We start from the raw sequence: 20,370 nt of genomic DNA, 5'->3' as shown, positions 1-20,370 counted from the left end.
GAGACCTAAGATATTTCTATCTATCTATCTATCTATCTATCTATCTATCTATCTATCTATCTATCTATCTATCTATCTATATCATCTATCCCACCCAATAGCCAAAGCTCTCTGGGCAGTTCACAAAAATCTCTAAATAGTTTTCACAAAGATCTCTAATTAGCTTTGCACAGTACTACATAGACTACCAAAAGATCCCTTTGATGGATGCACTATTGCTATGAAAGTTGAAATGAAACTGGAACCAGCCAGCAGTACGAAACCTGAGTGGCTTTTCTAGTCCCATCCTCAGGGACGGTCTTTCCCTAAGAACCTCTTTTGATGGGCCAGTCTTGTGGAACACCTTACTTCCCGAAATTGCTCCTGCCTCTTGACCCGACATCCACAGAGATGCTGGGCCCAGTCCTTTCAAATATGCATGTAAGCTTTGTTCAGGCCTTTCACTGAATGTGTGGGGGTCAAGGGCAGGGCTGGCCGCTCTGACCCCACTTCCCACCCTCCACACATTCAGTGTATTCCGTTCCTCATCTGGCCAGGTGAACTCCCCCATCGATACCAACCAGGAGTGGGAATATTTGATTAGAATTAAACATATGCCATGGCTTTACGGTCACATTGCTACTATAGTCCCCATTAAGCTGAGTTAACATCATTATTGTACTGATTAGAGGATAAGAGTGATCAACCTTTATAAAAAGGTTTGGCTCAGTTCAGATTACAGAAGAATCTGAAAGTCTTTGAAAACCACTCTGGCTAAAACAATTCTCTTTGAAGACAGAATATATTTCAACTTTTTTTTTTTTACTGGCAAAAGGATGACATAATAAAATACATATTATGAATAAATGAGACATCTATTTATGTAGCAACCAATCCTTCAAAGCTCTCTGCTGCAGAACTGTGTTGACATTAACTTGTGTTTGTTCGGCATAAGGAATGTATAAGAAGTAAGAGGATTTTGATTATACTTATGAACAAGGAGTAATGCTTAGAAAAGAAACCAGCAACTAAGTGCTCCTCATTCTTCAGTTTCTAGTGCTATCTGGTGGAACATTAGTGAAAAAACAGCTTCTAAGGCTAGAGTCAGATAATGGTGTTTAAGAGCTCTGAATGTGGTATGACAGAGGCTCTATTGACCATGGTGTGGCCACAAATTTATTTACTCTCTACTGTTGTCTCTGATCAAGTAGGTTTGCAGATGTTTGAAGCAATACAACAACAGGCAAAATCTGTTTGTTTAAAGTGGAAAGGGGAATGTGTGCACACACCAAGAAGCAATCCCTATTTCAAACTGCCTTCAACTCTCTGGAATAACTATTTCTCATGCCTTCAGCTTAACAGTGGTGTTATGGAAAGTAGTGCCCATCATTGACATGCGTACTACAGATGACTAAATAGGCCACAATCCAGATTGCTACTTGAGGTGCACCTAGCCGCTTTAATCCAGTGAGTTTTTTTAAGTGTTATTTTTCTGTATCAGAAACCGTTTCAAAGGTGTTTTTTAACAGGCAATGCAGAAGCCCAAAAGATCAGATCGTTGACCTGGTTTCAATGTATTGAGAAGCCACCGTGAGGGAATTTCCCCACGGGGCTTTTCATTGTGGCGGTGGCCACAAGCTGTGTGGAATATTCAAGCTGTGGGGGTGCACTGCAGCTTGTCGTTACGTGCAAACCTGGCAAGGGTGGGTTGTTGGGGTGGTTGACAAGCCACCCAGAACCCATGGGCTGCTTTAGGGTTGTAGGTGGCTTGTCAGCACCCCAACAACCCACCCTTGCCGTGTTTGTATGTAATGACAAGCTATGGTACTCCCCTTCCTCAGCTTGAATATTCAAAGTGGCGGTTGCCGCCACAACAAACACCCCCCCGTGGAAATTCCCCCATGGTGGCTCCTTGTTATGTGTGAACCTGCTCAGTATGTGGAGCTGCTTTTGTGGTTTTCAGAACTGTAGGCATAATCTAGTTCCTTTATTCCTATTTATCACACTATACTTCATTTAAAAAAATGGATCATAGCACTTTTCAGGCATTTGATGACCTTGTGGCTTGTTAGCTCCACCCCTAACTTCCATGCATTCAGCGGTCCTATGTACATGGAATATACATGGGTCCAACCAAATATGTGTGATCGCTCATGCATGCAATTTGGCACGTACGAGCAAAAATGCAAGGTCCCAAATGCACGTACAGGATCCCATATGCATTCAGGTTTATATGTGTAGATTCCATGTACATGGGGCAATTGAAGTTCCAGATCTCATGGCAGCCACCGTGAGTACAGCTCTACCTGCAAAGGCTCCCCCCCTGCAGATGTTTGCACTGTACACATAGACGTCAGGGGGCAGAGTGACACTACGGTGGCCACTTATGCATCGACAAAAAAGAGGACACATATTTACATAAAAATTTACACATGCTAATTTGTATGTACATATGCAAATTTGGAAATCATTACTGTTCTTTTAATAGAACTATAATACATTTCACCATATTGGGGAAGACTGTGGCAAGGTGTCCTGTGTGCCTGCTCTGTCTGCCACCCAGGTGCTCACAGTTGATGGGCTACTCAAGGTCCTACTCTCCCTTCTTATGGTTCTTTATCTTGAAACTGGACTTGGATTGAAGAGGACACCTTCAAATAGAGGAAAGACACCCCTCCAAACAGAAGACCATCCTCTGTACAGTAGAACATATGGCCAACCTAGACTACACGGAGTGCACAGTGTCATGGGTGGACCTAGTCGGTGCGTCCCTGCTCCTGTGTTGATACAGTGTATGAGCCCCATTTCTGTTTTTGAGAGGAATAATAGCTATGGATTTTCTTACGCAGGATTCAACATATGTTTACTGTATATATATTACTGCTTTTTCAGATCTCTAGCTGGAATTAAAAGACCTGAAATGAAGGTTCACCTAGAATCAAATGTAAATTATTTCTTCTACGTGAGAGCAGTTAATACCTTCGGAATGAGTGAACAGAGCGAAGCTGCTCTCATCTCAACAAAAGGTAGATAAATGCTTTCTAACCAGTGGGAACTTTAGGGGAAGGGAGAAAATGCACACAAATATGAGGGCTTGGATCCAGTATCCTCATTTCTCCAGCAGAAGGATGCTGCTTTTGAAATGGGACTTCTGCATCCTCTTCTTCCCACCGCAGCCCCACTGCCCCCAGCACATCCTCCGAATCTCCTCCACTGGTGGAATGAGAATTCTCGATCCAATCCAATATGATTTCTATAGAATACATTACTGGATTCTATCTCCAGAAATGGTCAGTTTATTCGAACATAATGAAGGCTTAACTGTAATAAGACTGACACTGGTAAAAATGAAGTGTAGTTCACCAGATGTCATTGGAAACACATCCAATGGAATATGGTGTTATTATAAAACTGAGCTAACTGAATCTTACTAGAATGAGCTCTATCCATTTCTCTGTCTGTTGTTTGCTAAATATGTAAAGAGCTAAAGATTTAGAGCTGGTTCACACTGTCAGTGGCTGGGTTCGCACATAACGCTAACCCATGGTTTGCGTTATTGTATTCTGGGTTGTTGTGATGTGTGAACATGGTTTGTTAATCACAAACAAACCCAGAAAGAGAACCCATGGTTTGTTGTCAGGTTGTGAACTCTGGGTTATTTATACCATGAGTTGTGGTTATATGTGAACCCAGAACCATAGGTTGTTCATGGGTTGCTTTGGCAGGCTACAGAGATGGTAAGCAAGAGTGGTCAAAGAAAGCAGTTGCTTTTCATGCCAGTACTATACTGCTGCAAAGACATCTGAGATACAGGGAGGAAGTAGGCAAAAGAGGAGGGAAACCAACAGCCCAGGGATTGAGAAAACAAATCATGGTTAGTTCGATCATCTGCCAGTCAAACCCTGGGTTGGGCAACAAACTTTAGGTTAAATAAACCATGGGTTAGCATTATGTATGAACCACAGCTCCCATTTGATGGCTTACTATGATGTGTGGCCTGTAAGCAGCCTCGTAACCTAACCAGGATGCATGGAGGCACAAAGAAACAATATAAAGGCTGCTTCATATGTGGCATTTTGTACAGGGAAAGTGATTGCTTGGAATGTAACATGGCCACAGTAGAAACACACAGTCCCTTGTATGGACTGTATGCAACAATGCTAAGCAGTTGCACAGTTATCATGCAATAAACTGATTGTGCAGGAAGGACTTTAGAGAACAATTTGGACCTTGGCAGAAAGTCCCTTGGTGAACAATTCAAGGGAAAATGTACACAAAGCAGCATCAGGTTTTATACTCCAGTTTTGTCTGTCTGGATTGGTTGTATTTTGCACAACTAGATGAGACAGCAGGAGATACATGGTCAAGAATTTCCACTTTATAAAAGAGTAAATGTAGCTGTGGTGTGTGTAAGTTTGTGTGTTTATCTGTTTTCCTGCATGCTGTTTTTCCAATGTGAACCCCACTCTCTCAGAGCTACAAAACATACAGGACTTTTCTGCACAAGGCTGTTAATCTACTGTATCTTCTTTTGGTTTCATCGCAGAATTGAGATCACTACACAAAGAGTGTTTCCTTTCCTGCTTTTCCTCTACATAATCTCTAGGTGGCACTGTGGTATAACGAAACAGCACAAATACACAGGTGGAAAAAGTGTTTTCTTTCACTTTCAGAAATAATACCACATTTTCCCTGCTCTAAAAAAAAAAAAAACTTGCCAAAAGTGCTCTTTAAAAACAGAAGCAAAACTGGAGGGTCACAATGTCTTCTAAAGAGTTTGTAAACAACCATGAGTAGGGAATGATGAGTGCAGAATAAATGCCTTATGTAGAAAAGATCACAGGTACAGATTCTGGCAGAACAACTTGGAAGTGAATACTGCAAAATGGTACTTAGGGATATGTTGCACTTTTGGAGGTAAATTGGCTCATGTCACTTACTAAACGAAGTTATTGATAGCCATAGTTTCGGAGACTGACTTTCTGAAAATTTCACAGTAATTCAAGAAAACTCTATTTTATGCATGTAGGGATAGACTAACAATCGACCTGAAGTTCTCTGCTGTGGTCCACTATTTTTACTGGTTTTCACTTAGTTTCATATTTAGCCTTAGGGTACTTAAAATGCAGGCCATTTCTGCTAGTGGCAGTTGGCAGCGCAAGTCTGGTAGTAGCATGCAGTTCTTTGGATCCAGCACTTGAGGAATAGCTGATGTGCTCGGCATGTGTACAAGAGTGAAGCAGATGAAATACAGCTAACATGGTATTTCTAACTGTGGATTCACGGCGTAGCAATCATCAGCACACATCTCATTCCTTATAGTAAACAGAACAGATCCAGGTTGAGAAGTTCAAACCAGACTCTGAGCCTTTCTACACAAGGCTTTTATTTGTGCTTGTGATTGCTCACTCATGATAATTTGCGGGTCCTTTACACAATGTCGTCATCCTCCAGGGCCTCTGCTTTGCAACCATCATCACGGTTCTTTTTTTTCCTGATAAGGGAAGTCTGGTATTATTTAGAAATGGCAGAATGAGAGTCTCATGTAATTGCACAATTCCGTTATACCACACCACCATCTAGTGGTTGTATAATGAAACATATAGAGAAAGAAAACCCCTGGAAAAAAGTATGTGTAAAAGAGCCAATCTTAATCTCATGAAGAATCTGGAAGCAGAAGTCTCTGAAAAGGTGTGGGATAAAAGCCTCATGTAGAAATGCCCTCTCAGCATGGGGAAAAGCGAAGATTCACATACATTGCCTCAGTTTCATTAGGGCTACGGTGGCCTCACAACCTCTCCCTTGCCATCTATGAAGGCAGGAGCCAACCCAGCATACAGATTACAGTTGGCACGTCTGGCCTTCAATCCCTTATTGCCAAATGAGAATTTCTGCCTCATCTCAGAGTGAAATGTGCATGCCTTCTAGTCAGTTCTGTTGATTCAGTGACAGTGATTGCTACATTCCTTATAATTTTATGATTCAGTACAAACTAGCATTGCAGTCATTCCTCAAGTGATGCTTATTTCTTGCCTGTGAATCATAATAGGAACTAGATTTCACATAATGAAAGGAACAGCTCACCCTGCATTGCAAGTGTCACCAAATGGAACCATGATATGCCTTCCTGAGGACAGTAAACTCACTGGGTAAGTAAGTACTACTCATACTCACTCTTCCTCACTACTGAGTGTCATTGTCAACAGGAAGTGAGGAGCTGTACCAACTAGATCGCTAACACAGGAAGGCAGAAAGGAGGGAGATGTGTTTTCTTTTTGCAATTTGAGCTCAAGGTACTGTGTTGCTGTTTTCCTGTTCCTTTTGGAGATTTTTCCTCTCCTATGTTTCATCACACATAAGGTTATCAAAATGAGGCCAACAGTCTGCCATTTTTTAAAAAGGCCTAACTGTTGAGAGGTCTCTTTTTTGTTGTTGCTAGGCTACTTGGATTTAAAGCAAACTAAAACAGCTCACAGTGAATATTACACAATGGTTAAACTTCAGTTTGGATGCATTTAAATCAGGGATGCCAAACCTCTTTCATCACCTCTTTCAATTTTGGAGAAGCTCTCAAGTGCCACATTCTAGTTGTGGGCAAGGCAGAATCCATGGGCAAAAGCAGTGAGACCAAAATACCAGCGTACTTTGGTTTATAGCTCTCACTGCCAGTAACTCAGCTGTAGGAGAGGCATTTCAACCATTTGGAGTGTGGGGAAAAATATGCCGAAGCTGGGAAGCCACCAAACGATCAGTGAGCAGGGGGAAAAGAGGGGACCACTTGGTGGGAATGGGGCATGGTCATGTGGGAACTCGGGAGGGCTGGATTTGGACCCCAAGTCTGATGTTCAATACTCCTGATTTAAATGCCTCGAAATATGCAAATGAACAATGGCTGGTTTTGTCCTTTGGGAGGGGTGAAATCTCAGTGTTACATGTGAGGTCTCAGACACTGGGCCTTTTCGACGCCTGAGCTTCAAGGTATTGTTCAATTTTAGCCAACATACTGAAATGCCACATTTGCCTTTCCCATCTGTGTGTGCAGAATGTCACCAGTCCTGGGCGAGCTCTTGTCTGCTCGAGGCTGGCACTACTGGGAAACCACCGTGAGTGGCTGTGCGGCTTACAAGGTTGGGATCTGCTACTCCCCTGTATGGCCAGACAGGGGAGCTGAACACTACGTCCTGGGGCTGAACACTACGTCCTGGTGCTTGCACTGCCCTAGCAAAACAAGGTAACGACAAGGCTACATATGCCTCTCTCCTCTGTGTGTGGAGAATCTCACCAGACAAAACAACGTTTTGGAGTCAGGGTGTGAGGGAAATACTCAACATGCTGCTTACTGTCTTGGTAACAATACTTTGAATACGTTGCCCTGAAATCAGTAGGCTTATTTCAGAGTAAAAACGGTTAGGATCAGTTTGTGAAGCAATTCACTGGAGATGCTTAAATTGCCTCTTGCCCCCCATGGACTGTGCTGCACATCTTCAATCCTTTCATGCTCTTTGAAAGACCCCCCCCCCCGCTTTGCACATGTGGAAGAGGTGGAAATGTGGAAATTTCCTCATTTCCCAGGTGAGGAAAATGTCTGCCAGTGGTAACATGCAGGAGTATTTCAGCTCACAGGGACAGGAAAATGCATCTCCATTACATTTGCTGGAATTGCCATTTGAATCCAAAATGCCTGCTTCGTGAATCGTGATTCCATATGAACCGCACTGACATGTTTTAAATGCCCACGTCCCACTGGGTGCTCTCTCCAGCCAGGGCCCTTCCCTTGTGCCTGGTGCTGGGTAGGGATGTATGGACTGTGTAAAAGCCGCTCCATCTGTGTTTTGTGGACTGTCAGGCGCCTTTCATTCTGACATCCGCCCATTAACAGAATCATATTTTTTTTTTGGTTTCTGAACGTGCACAAATGCGCATGTGCGAAAATGCGCAAATCCCCCCCCCCCCCAATGCACAGTTTCACACTTCCTATGGGGGAAATGCACATTTTTGGTGTTTAAAAAAAATTGCGTATTTTTTTAGGGCAAAATTCGGAAAAGTTAGAAAACTGGTCTGCAGGTCTGCAGAATCTGCCCGACAGGGGGGAAGCCAGTCCGCTGCCAAATCCGTGGGTTGGATTTATGAACATCCAAACTCATTTGGTTCCATTGCAGATTTCTCCGACATCCCTAGTGCTGGGGAGGGGGTGGCGAGGGAAAGATGACATCTTCACTTCCCTGACAGGGCTCCCACTGTCTCTGCTGTGTGACTCTGGGGCTCACCTTCAGCCAAAGAGCATCACTGGCTGGCTTTGATGGGCAGGCCCTGTGAAGCATGCACTTCTTTTGTGTCCTTTAAGTACTAGCAATGTGTGTGTGGGATATGTGTGCAAGTACTCATAGGGTGGCCATGTGTCCTCTTTTACGGAGCACAGCCCTCCATTTGAAGGCATCCTCTTGTTGAAGCGCTGTCCTGTCCCATTCCAGTTTAAGAACCATAAGAACTCTTGCCCATCAACAGTTAGCATCTCAGCAACAGGCTGAGCAGGCAGGCACACAGGTCACCTTGTGTCACGCCCTGAATGGAGGAGCCCTCCTCAGAGGAGCTACAGGCCCCAGAAGCCCAGGGTACCCCAGACCAGGGCTTGCCACCAGACCCACAGGAGCCTGAACCCTCGCGGGAAGTGGTTGCAGGGCCATCCCAGCAGGAGAAAGAGGCTCATTTATTTATTTATTTATTTATTATTAAATTTATTAATCGCCCATCTGGCTGGTCACCCAGCCACTCTGGGCGATGTACAACATACAATAAAAACAGTTGAAAACAATAAAATTCTACAATAAAAACATTTTCTAAAATACCCTAACCCACCCCAAATGCCTGCCTGAACACCAACGTTTTTAATGCACGACGGAAGCTCATTAAAGAGGGGGCATGACGGAGTTCCCTAGGGAGGGAGTTCCACAGAGTGGGGGCCACCACAGAAAAGGCCCTCTCCCTCGTCCCCACCAGTCTAGCTGTCCTGGCTGATGGGACAGAGAGAAGGCCATCCGAGGCTGATCTTGTTAAGCGGCCTGTCTGGTGCTGCTGGAGGCGCTCCTTAAGATAGGCTGGGCCGGAACCATATAGGGTTTTAAAGGTCAAAACCAACACCTTTAATTTGGCCTAGAAAACAACTGGTAACCAGTGCAACACCTTCAGCACTGGAGTGATGTGATCTCGCCGGCGGCTGCCTTTAATCAGGCGAGCCGCTGCGTTCTGTACCAGCTGCAGTTTCCGAACCGTCTTCAAGGGTAACCCCACGTAGAGCGCATTACAGTAGTCTAAACGAGAGGAGACTAGGGCATGTACTACCGATGGGAGCAGATGGTTGGGAAGGAAGAGGTGCAGCCGCCATATCAGATGGAGTTGATACAGCGCTGTCCGGCTCACAGCTGACACCTGAGCCTCCATGGACAGCTGGGAGTCCAAAATGACACCCAGGCTGCGGACCTGGTCTTTCAAGGGTAGCCGTACCCCATTCAACACCAGGTCAACATCCCCCAGCCTCCTCTTGTCTCCCACCAAAAGTACCTCGGTCTTGTCAGGGTTCAGCTTCAGCCTATTCCTCCCCATCCAGCCACTCACCGTCTCCAGACATTTGGACAGGGATTCTACGGCCAACCTTGGTGAAGATTTAAACGAGAGGTCGAGCTGCGTGTCATCCGCATATTGATGACACTGCACCCCAAACCTCCTGATGATAGCCCCCAGCGGCTTCACATAGATGTTAAATAGCATCGGGGAGAGGATGGAACCCTGTGGCACCCCACAAGTAAGTGGCCACGGGTCCGAAACCTCCTCTCCCAGAGCTACCCTCTGGTACCTGCCGGAGAGGAAGGACCGGAACCACCGCAATCCGGTGTCCCCAATGCCCAACCCCTCCAGGCGGTCCAGGAGGATACCGTGGTCAACGGTATCAAAAGCCGCTGAAAGGTCGAGGAGAACAAGGAAGGAGCATTCACCCCTATCCAGAGCCCTCCTCATATCATCTACCAAGGCGACCAAGGCCGTTTCTGTCCCATGCCCAGGCCTGAAGCCTGACTGAAATGGGTCTAGATAATCAGTTTCTTCCAAGTGTGCCTTCAACTGCATTGCCACCACCCGCTCAATCACCTTGCCCAAAAATGGCAGATTTGAGACTGGGCAAAAGTTGTTCAAAACTTGAGGATCCAAGGAGGGCTTCTTTAAGAGCGGTCTTATCACTGCCTCCTTGAGGGCTGATGGCATCACTCCCTCCTCAAGGGAGGCGTTCACCACCGCCTTGATCCCCTCACCCAGTCTCTCTCTGCAGCTCATAATGAGCCAAGATGGGCAAGGATCAAGTAAGCAGGTGGTTGGCTGTACCGATGAAAGCACCTTGTCCACTTCATCAGGAGGAAGAAGCTGGAACCTATCCCACAAAACCGGTTTGCCACAGGCCGCCTCTTGCTCACTAACTGTATCCACAGCATGCAGAGTAACACACCTAATCTGATCAATTTTATCTGCAAAGTGCCTTGCCAAGGCCTCACAGGAGGCCTTAGAATGCTCCAGTGGTTCCGGAGCCACAGGACCGACCGGGCTCCGGACCACTTCGAACAGCCTCCTGGGACAGCACTCTGCAGACGCGATGGAGGCAGCATAATATTCCTTTTTTGCTGCCCTCACCACCACGTGATAGGCTGAAGATACAGCTCTAGCCCGTGTCTGATCGTCTTTGGAGCGAGACTTCCGCCACCGGCGCTCTAGCTGTCTCACCTCCTGTTTCAGAGCTCGTAACCGCGGATTGAACCATGGTGCAGTCCGAGCCCTGTTCAGGGGGAGAGGGCGTTTCGGAGCCACCTGATCTAATGCCCCAGTGATTGCGGCATTCCAGCCACCCACCAGGGTCTCGACCGAGTGGCCGTTGGCATGCCCCAGAGAATCCCCAAGCGCGTTCAGGAATCCATTTGGATCCATAAGAGGCCTGGGGCAGACCATTTTAATGGGTCCTCCACCCCTGCGGAGGGGTTGTGGAACCGAGAAGTCCAACATCACCAGATAGTGATCTGACCATGACACGGGGGTGGTGGATATACCTCCGACTTCCAGATCACTCCCCACTTCTCCAGAAACAAACACAAGGTCTAGTGCATGACCGGCTACATGGGTGGGCCCAGTTAGAATATGGTGCAGCTCCCAGGAGGCCATGGTCTCCATGAAGTCCCGAGGTGCTCCTGTGAGGATGGCCTCCGAATGTACGTTGAAGTCCCCCAACACCAGTAAATTAGGGGACTGTACACGTACATCAGAGACCACCTCAAGCACCTCGGCCAGGGAGTCAGTCATGCAGCGGGGTGGACGGTACACGAGCAGAATCCCCAGACTGCCCTTCGGGCCCAGCCTCCAGTACATGCACTCAGCAACCTTGGTCTCCCGGAGAGGGCATCTGGTGAAGACCAAGGACTCTAGGTAGATAACAGCCACTTCCCCTCCCCAATCCCCAGCCCTCGGCTGCTCTTCCCCTGAAGCAGAGGCTGAGCCATCCCCTGATCCCTGAAAGCGTCATCGCCTCGAGCAACAGGCTAGTAGGGCTCCTGTGCAAAGGAGTGCTTGCCTCCAGAAAAGTCTTCTCAGGAGAAAGGGACTCCTCAGGAGTAGTCTCTGGAAAGGGAGCACTGATTGCGGCAGCTGAGCTGTGGGTGGGGTCCAGCTGACTTTGGGCTTAAAATTCTTTAGGAGAAACCCAGCCAGTGTTGGAACAACTTGGTCCATCCAGCCTCTGCTGTGCACCTTGTCTCTGGAATTGTGCCCTGTGATTGATGCTCTGTTTACTGACCTTCTAGAGTGCCTAACAACCCTGCTTCTGGACTGTATAACTTACCTGACTGATTTACTATGTTTGATCTCTTGCTTGTTACTTTGACTGCTGCCGCTGCTGCCTGATCCTCATTGCCTGCCTGTGTTCTGACCTCTGCCTGGATTTTGACCACTCTTGCCTTAGCCTAAACCTCTTTGGACTGAAACCTGTGTACTTGGCCATTTGCTTGCCAACTTGGCTATTCAATTGCATTGCTCCCTTTATTTGCTTACCCACAGCCAAGTCTAGGTCTAGGGCAGGACACCTGGTCTTCCACACTATGGTGAGATGTACTATATTTTTAATTAAATTGTAACAGCTGTTTTTAAATTTGCATCTGCATATGTATATCAGCATATGCAAATGTTATGCAAATCCCTGTCCACTGTTTTGGTGATGTGCCTCCTCTTTGGGGGCAGTTTATAAGCAGCCACTCTAGTGAGCAGGATCAGGTCTGTGGCTTCTCTGGCTCATTGGGAGAAATTAGCTCTTTTGCTGTGTGCTGTGGTCATGCCAGAAATCACTCCCCCATCCCAGAAGCTGCTATTAGATCCAAGAGGGAAGGTTCCGTTGGCGGCTTTGCAACATCCTTGAAAAGTAGCTCACCACTCTTCCACACCTGAGGTGCTGAGGCTGACTGCTACTGGCTTGCCCAAGGGCCCAAAATGAATCCTGGCAAATGCTGGATTTGAATGCAAGCTTCTGTCTCCATGAATTACAATGGTTCACACAAGATCCCACAACCAAACTCTGTTGCTGCTTTTCTGGATGGTACGACTTTCATTAACTGAAATAGGAGCAGAAATGTGAGCCCCTGGAATTTGTAGCTGTAATGAATACTGCAATCATAAGAGCCACCTGTCCTTTCCCCAGTCTGATTTTACTGTGTATATGATACATGTCTACCATAGCTGCTTTACTCGAGGTCATCCTGATGATTTATCTGGTGACGGGGCGGATGAGAGGCACTCTTTTTGGAATGAATCCAGAATTCTGAAACTCCAGATGATTGGTAGCTGTGAATAGTGCTCTAATGATATACTCCCTGTCCTCTACACTGGCAGATAAGGTTACATGGTGGAACTTTTCAGCCTTCTGCTTGCCATAATCTGATCAGGACTTTTAGTAGAAGAGTCATAATCATCAATGGCAGGTGGTGGTTAATGCTTGTAATGTTGTATTTCAAGGTGCTGACTTCATGAAATACAGCGATAGTAACACTTACATTTATGTAACACATTTCAAATGTTCAAAGTACATCCTATACATTTTCTCACTAATCTTTTCAACAGCTCTGTATGACAGGCCAGCATTAATAGTCCTGTGCAGTTGTTTACTTTTGTGTAGGAAGTGGTCCTTTAAAAAAATAATTGTATTTAGGTAGGTGAGCATATTGCAAAAGCTAAGTGGCTGCAGGCTGATGCTCCAACCGTCTTTCCCCATCTCCATTTCTTCAGAATGCAGAAGAAAAAGGAGATGGTGGGCGGGAATGGTTTGAGCCCCAGTAACAGGCACTTTGCTACGCAGCACACATGACAAACTAAATGTTCAGGGGGAAAGGGGAAAAAAGGAACTTGTTCAGGGATCAGTATGTGGCTGCCCATTCCAGGTGCTAATGCTGCTGCTGCTGCTTCCTGCTGTCACCATTCCCATCATGAACCACTACTGTGTCCTCTGGCAGTTGTTTGAGGGGCCCCTAGGATGCAGGACTTGTGCTCCAAAATCCATCTGTAGCGGAGCTACTGGGTTTGCACAGGCACCTATGAGCATATACCCAAATGTGCACAGACGTCCAGCTCACAATCTGTGTTCATCCAGTTTGCAGGGTATGGATTGTGCATAGATAGCCTGTGTATAGTCAAATGGCATTTTGAAACTATGGATCAGGGGTAGGGAACCTCTTTCAGCCTGAGAGCTGGATTCAATTTTAGAGATGCTTTCAGGAACACGTTCCAGTAGTGGGTGGTGCCAAAGGCAAAAGGGTGGAGTGAAAAATACCAGGATATTTTAATATAAAGCTCTTACTGCCAGTAAGGATGTATGAAACACTTACCTTGCTCCACGCCGGGCAATCCGCGGGGGGGGGGGAGGCGCTCTGTCCCTCCCCCTGGAATCCTCCCCAGCTGGCTCTGCTCCGCTGCAGCTCTGCAGAGCTGCTGGCCAGGGCCGGCCACAGCTGGGCTGCTGTGGCCACAAAGGGTGGCTGCCACAGCAGCCGCCATTTGCGTGCTTGCAGTCAGCCGTGATAGGCTACGTAAGTATTTACGTAGCCTATCGCAACAAAGAGCAGGGACGCAAATGGCATAGCGGTCACCATTTGTGTCCCTGCTCTTTGCCGTGATAGGCTACATAAATACTTATGTAGCCTATCACGGCTGACTGCAATCAAATCACCGCTCTTTGCCGTGATAGGCTATGTAAGTATTTACGCAAATTCGCGTGGCTGCCTTTACCGTGATGGGCTACGTAAATACTTACGTAGCCCATCACGGCTGACTGCAAGCATGCAAATGACATAGCGGCCGCCATTTGTGTCCCTGCTCTTTGCCATGATAGGCTACGTAAATACTTACGTAGCCTATCACGGCTGACTGCAAGCACACAAATGGCGGCCGTTACAATGGTCTCCATTTGCAGCCGCAGCAGCCTGGCAACGGCCGGCCAGGAGACCAGCCAGATCCACTGCTGCCGGAGCCACCGCCACCACCACCACCACCGCCGCCGCCGCCAGGTAAGCTCCATCCCAGGGGGCGGAGGAGGCTGTTCCGCCACGGATTCTGGGCCTCACTGGAGTCCGTGGCGGAATTCTCTGACATCCCTACTGCCCAGAACTAAGCCTTAAAGAGAGGCATTTGGGCTTCTAAAAAAGGCTAGTAAGGGGAGACATGATAGAGGCATACAAAATTATGCATGGTGTGGAGAAGTGGATAGGGAGACATTTTTCTCCCTCTCTCATAATACTAGAACCTGGGGTGGTCCAATGAAGCTGATTGGTGGGAGATTCAGGACAGATAAAAGGGCAGTATTTCTTTGCATGGCACACAGTTAAACTATGGAATTCACTTCCACAAGATGCAGTGATCTCCATCAATTTGGATGGCCTTAAAGGGTATTGGACAAATTAATGGAGGATAAGGCTATCAATGGCTACTAGTCCTGATACGCTACCTCCAGTATCAGAGGTAGTTTGCCTATGTACACCAGTTGCTGGGGAACTTGGGTGGGGAGGATGCTATTGCACTCATGTCCTTCCCATAGGCAGCTGATTGGCCCCTCTGTGAACAGAATGCTGAACTAGATGGGCCCTTGGTGTTCACTTCTTATGTTAGTTTCAACCTTTTAGAATGGGGGAAATTGCACAAAAGCCAGGAAACCACCAATCAATTGGTGGTCAGGGGAAAGTGGGTGGGGCCAGGGGAAAGAGGCATTGCCATCTGAGGAACTCTGGCTTGGGACCCTTGGAGGGCTGGATTTGGCCCTTGGGCCTGAGGTTCCCCTCCCCTGCTGTGGGGGCTGAGGATGGGACCAGCAGGCAATGCCCAGTTCTTCCTCCTTATTTTTATGTCTGCACAGGGCTATTACCTTCCTGTTTCAGGCCGAGTGCAGGAGTCAGGGCCCTGGGAAGACCTGAGGCTGAGAGAACAGTAGCCTGCCCACTCAGGAAGTAGGAGCTGGAATAGGCGGCGGCTGTCGAGAATGGCCAAATCCTTGTTCTGCTTCTTCTAGGGCTGCTGGCTGATGTCAGTTGATTCATCATTTCGGATTTCAACAGATTGCACTAAAACAGTGTATAAATGTGCACATTATTTTTTAAAACCCATTTACAATAGAGGCCTCTTTGAGGATGCTAAAGGAAAAGCAGGGTTGTCCATTCAGTGTGAAAGTGTACAATTTACTAAGTAAAAGCCTCCACTCAGTGTTCAAAGGAAAGGCCGTTCTTGCTATTTCCATAATTTGAGATTATGGAATGCAGAATATTCCCTATTATAGATTAACACACCGGAGCCAAAATGGCTTCCAAATGAATCATGGCAAATTCCATCAGTACTGTGGAGGATCCAGATTTAAAAGACCTATCAGCTAAGCTAAGTACTAACAGCTCTCTAATATTTATCCTGAAATGCAAAAATATCTGCTGCCTTTGGAGAGAAATTGTTGATAAAAGACATCTTAGGACGCAAGCCTATATAGGTTTAGACAGAAAAATGACCTACAATTCCCAGCATACCCCAGCCAGCATGTCTGCTTGGAGGAATGCTGGGAGTTGTAGGACTTTTTCCTGCCTAACCATGCATAAGATTGCACCCTTGGCTTCTTTTTCATCAAATTTGGCAGAAGTGGCTCCGCTGGTGGTGGTAGGCATGGCATACTAAAGCAAGTGGCAGAAAACGGCCCTTGGGATGCATGGGCTCCTTCCAAATGATGATACAGATACACTGAATTGGCCAAATGGCCATTAGAATGCATTAAACAGAGGGTGATTGATTGTGTACATGGTAGGTTTTAGGGACTGCCTCCAAATGGACAAATCCTTAGGAAAAATATTGTCCCTCAAATGTCTGTTGAAACGTATTGTGATAGATTGGATCTGACTAAACTGTCCCTCCTCCGCAACCCATCATTCCATTCTCATACTCATAAAAATCAAAGGGGTTTGCACATGGACATTGGGCCATAAGCCTGCATTGAAGTAAGGATCCTGCTAAAGTGCCTGCGAGCTTTGCCAGTTGCTATGTCAATGAATTGTGTTTCCAGCTGGCCATAGGAACCCATTGATGTGGCTTGTGGGGAGACTGAGCAAAGATCAGTATAGAATATCAGGAGTCCCACTGTCAGTAACAGGCACACACAAGGCACCCCCAAAGACAGTGGAATCCTTATAATCTCATCCTCGCTTCCTTTTGTCACCGTATAGTTACATTTAGCATTCTCCAGGGTAAGCAACCTGGTGACCTGCAGATGTTTTGGACAACAGCTCCCATAATTCTTGACCATTGGCCATGCTGGCTGAGGCTGATGGAAGCTGTAGTCCAAAACATTTGGAAGGCACTAGATTGGCTATCCAAAAGAACTTACAACAACCATGGAAGGCAGGCTAGTATTGTTTTCATTGTATAATGTTCTGGAAATAAATCAAGATAAATGCTTGCCTTTCTGAATGGCTATAGGACTGCATTAAGATAGGTTATGATCTTGTATGGTGGTTTGTACACCACAAATAATTGTCTTCCTGAATAGCCATGGACTTGCATTGACATGAGCCATGATTCTGCATTCTGAAATGCAGGCCTAAAAGAAAAGCCATACTACGAATTCTCTTTCTAAATAGCCATTGGAATGCTTTGGGATCCTGCAGGCCTCATGATAAAGCTATACAAAAAGGCTTGTCACTCAGAATGGCTATTGAAATTTTGAGATTTCAATGAGGAAGCTGAGTCTTGGTTCAAGTCATATTAGAGTATTGCCCATCTGAATGGCCATATTTGCAGGCTGTGAAAGTGGGGAACAATTTTGACCATTTTTTCAGGGGATGAGTGAAAATAGATTATTTTTTGGTTGGCAAATAGAATACAGTAGAACAGAGGTCCCCAAACATTTTCGGTTGGTGGGAATATTTGGAATTTTGAGAACGTGACAAAATGGCTGTCATGGGTGTGTGTGTGTGTGTGTGTGTGTGTGAGTGAGTGAGAGAGAGAGCGAGAGAGAGGGAGAGCGCAGTCTCAAAACACTCATTTCCCAGAAGCCAGTACTCTTCTTTGCAACATGCCAGCCTCCCAGTTTAATAATAATAAATACATAAAGAAATAAAAATCAGGAGGGGTAGGGAGCCTGGCGCTGGAATATTCTATGATAGACTGTGCAATGGGTTGTTGTTTACATTAAATTTTCCACTTTCTTTGTAGTTTGACATACAAAGTCCTTCACAACGGTGAGATCAGTAATGTGATTGTGACAGAACAGCCACCCCGGATTGGCATTCTGCTGGACTATGACACTGGAAGACTCTTATTTTTCAACGCAGAACGAGGGCAAGTGCTGTCTGCCATCAGGAAGAAATTCACCGAAGCTGCACACCCTGCCTTTGTGCTGGAACAACCAGGGGTCCTTAACCTGCATACAGGCATGGAGCTACCAGAGTTTGTGGAGCAAAGCTAGAAGTTTTATTTCAAGCCAACTGCAAGATGATAATATTAATATTAATAATAATAGTGGGATTTGTTCAAAATTGGGATGGTGTTTTTTAACCTCCTAACAATGTTCATATATAAGAGCCATAATCCAGATAAATGCTCATACAGCTCAGTGGCCTCAATAGGACTTTCCTCCCCCCTGCCCCCAATACATAGCCTGCTCTCCATCACAAAGTCCTTTTTCTACTTGGAGGAAGTTTCAAAAGCAGATCAAAAGCTCTTCTTAGGAGCAAAAATGAAAAGCCGATAGGGCCATCACAACCTATCCACCAACCTCCAAGGACTAGCTATTTCTGTTCATTGGAGTCATGTGCATACAAACAAAACCATAAATAAATCCTCACCACTTACTACTTTGCATGCACTTTGTAAAGTATATCAAAGTATTTTCTGAAGCAAAGAACAAAGGAATGATAAGCTCATGCTACATTCACTGGGTGAAAGGTACCAGGAACGTTTCCTGCACAAATGAAATGAACGCCATTCTCCCAAGAGCGCCAGTGTGTTCTTGCACAGTTCCCCTGCATTTTAATAGGGCTCGCCAAGGAGAAATTAATGGATTGCATGCACCTATAGGCCCCAGTCCAGCTATTCAAGGATTGACCTGCACAGGCCTAAATCTGATCAAGATGGTTGGTGCTGCCAGAAGAGGAGGCTGGATTCAGTGCCCCCTGCTTCCAGCAGGGTCAACACACCTATTGTCACTAACAGCACTGGCCAGCTCGACTTCACTTACACTCATTACTCTTGAACTGCAAGCACAGCTGGGCACCCCATGGGTGGCACATTTTAACACTCAGGGTTCCCAATCTGCTAGGGGTTGTGTGCGTACAAGTTTCCCTCCTTATGGGCACTGCTCTCACTGAACCAGGGAAGTTGTTAATATGAAAATAATTCTTGTACTCCTTTAATAGTTTTACATGGGATTAAAAAAAAATGATAATCGGATGTTATTTTCTGTGTCATAGCCCAGAAAAACAAATGATCAAATTAAACACAGTACTTTTTAAACGAGTGGGTAACATTTCTTCTTTGTGAATAAGTAATCTTCTGAAATCACTTTTGTTGAATCCTTTGTCAGTATTCAGGAATGTTTCTGGGGTTTCATTTTCACCAAGCTTTTCATATTCGGGGCCAGGTGGATTCGTAGCCTGACATGGCATAGGGCAGCTTCCTATGTTAGGCTGCGAGTGAGTGACTGGCCCAAGATCAACCAGTGAGTATTACAGCTGAGCAGGGATTTGAACATGAGGTCTCCCTGGCTCTAGATCAGCCTTCCCCTAATGAGGTGCTCTCTAGGTTGTCTTCAACTCCCATCAGCCCCAGCCAGGATAGCCAAATATCAGGAATGGCGGACTTGTGATCCAAAACATTTGGAGGGCACCAGTTTGGGGAATTCTGCTCTAGCTTGACACTAGAAACACCTGACTCCAGCCAGAGGCTAGATTCCTAGATATTTGTAAAACACCCTTTTAAGGATGTACCTCTGGCCTCACTTTTTTGTTTCCTATAGTGCCATTTTTTTACTCCACATAAATACTTCTTCTAGTTGCCACAGCAGGCAAGCATGGCTGGATTTGAAGCCTACTGAAGTCAGCGGAAAGCCAAAACTTCAATAGGTGTGGATTGGCCTCGATAATCCTTAGGTCCTGAGATGGAAAATGTATGGCTGACGATAAGACAGAAGCATTACTTTCTGCCATCAAGAGAGTGCGGAACCAGAATCTTAGCAGTACAGATGCTGTTGATCCACAAATCACATGTAGACTTTTCTATTCCAGAAAAAAGAAGAGGTTAATGCTTTAGGTCAATGTCAGCTTTGCACACTCTGTATCAAGTGCAGCCTGGTAGTGGGAATGGTGTCTGCGTGTGCACAAGCAAGTGTTGACACAAGAGTTTGTCTGTTTCCTTACAGATAGTCAGATGTAGGGATGTACGAAAGTCACTTACCTTTGACGAAATTTGCTTTGCGGTGGGGGGGAGGCGCTCCGTCCCTCCCCCCGAAATTCTGGCTGGGGGGGAGGTGCCCTGTCCCTCCCCCCCCAAATTCTGGCCGGGGGGGAGGCGCCCTGTCCCTCCCACTGTGAATCCCGGCCGGCCGGGAACGCAAATGGCGGCAGCCGTAGCCGCTGCCCTTTGCGTCCCTGCAGTCAGCCGTGATAGGCTACATAAATGTTTACGTAGCCTATCCCGTCAGAGTGGGAAAAAAACCCCGCGCGTACGCAAATGGCGGCGCCCATGGGCGCCGCCATTTACGTTCCTTATTTTGGCACATGTAGTCTACGTAAACATTTACGTAGACTACGGCAAAAATAAGGGGAACGCAAATAGCATAGATGCTACGCTATTTGTGTT

General features: G+C 46.2%; 1 protein-coding gene across 1 annotated transcript in view; it reads left to right on the top strand.

The window, feature by feature from the left end:
* The window catches only part of CMYA5 (cardiomyopathy associated 5), a 104,836-nt gene extending 85,813 nt beyond the window's left edge, over positions 1-19,023 (top strand). The window contains 4 exon segments of the mRNA XM_084829647.1: positions 2,872-3,005; positions 6,029-6,128; positions 7,022-7,210; positions 17,728-19,023. Coding sequence (XP_084685773.1) covers positions 2,872-3,005; positions 6,029-6,128; positions 7,022-7,210; positions 17,728-17,980 — 676 coding nt within the window. The 3' untranslated portion in view covers positions 17,981-19,023.
* Positions 19,024-20,370: the final 1,347 nt, after the last annotated feature.

Source organism: Heloderma suspectum, chromosome 2 (genome assembly GCF_057233095.1).
Source record: "Heloderma suspectum isolate Gila_16-S chromosome 2, 16-S_ref, whole genome shotgun sequence".
NCBI classification, from domain to species: Eukaryota; Metazoa; Chordata; class Lepidosauria; order Squamata; family Helodermatidae; genus Heloderma; species Heloderma suspectum.
This window is presented reverse-complemented; position numbering and strand designations above follow the sequence as displayed.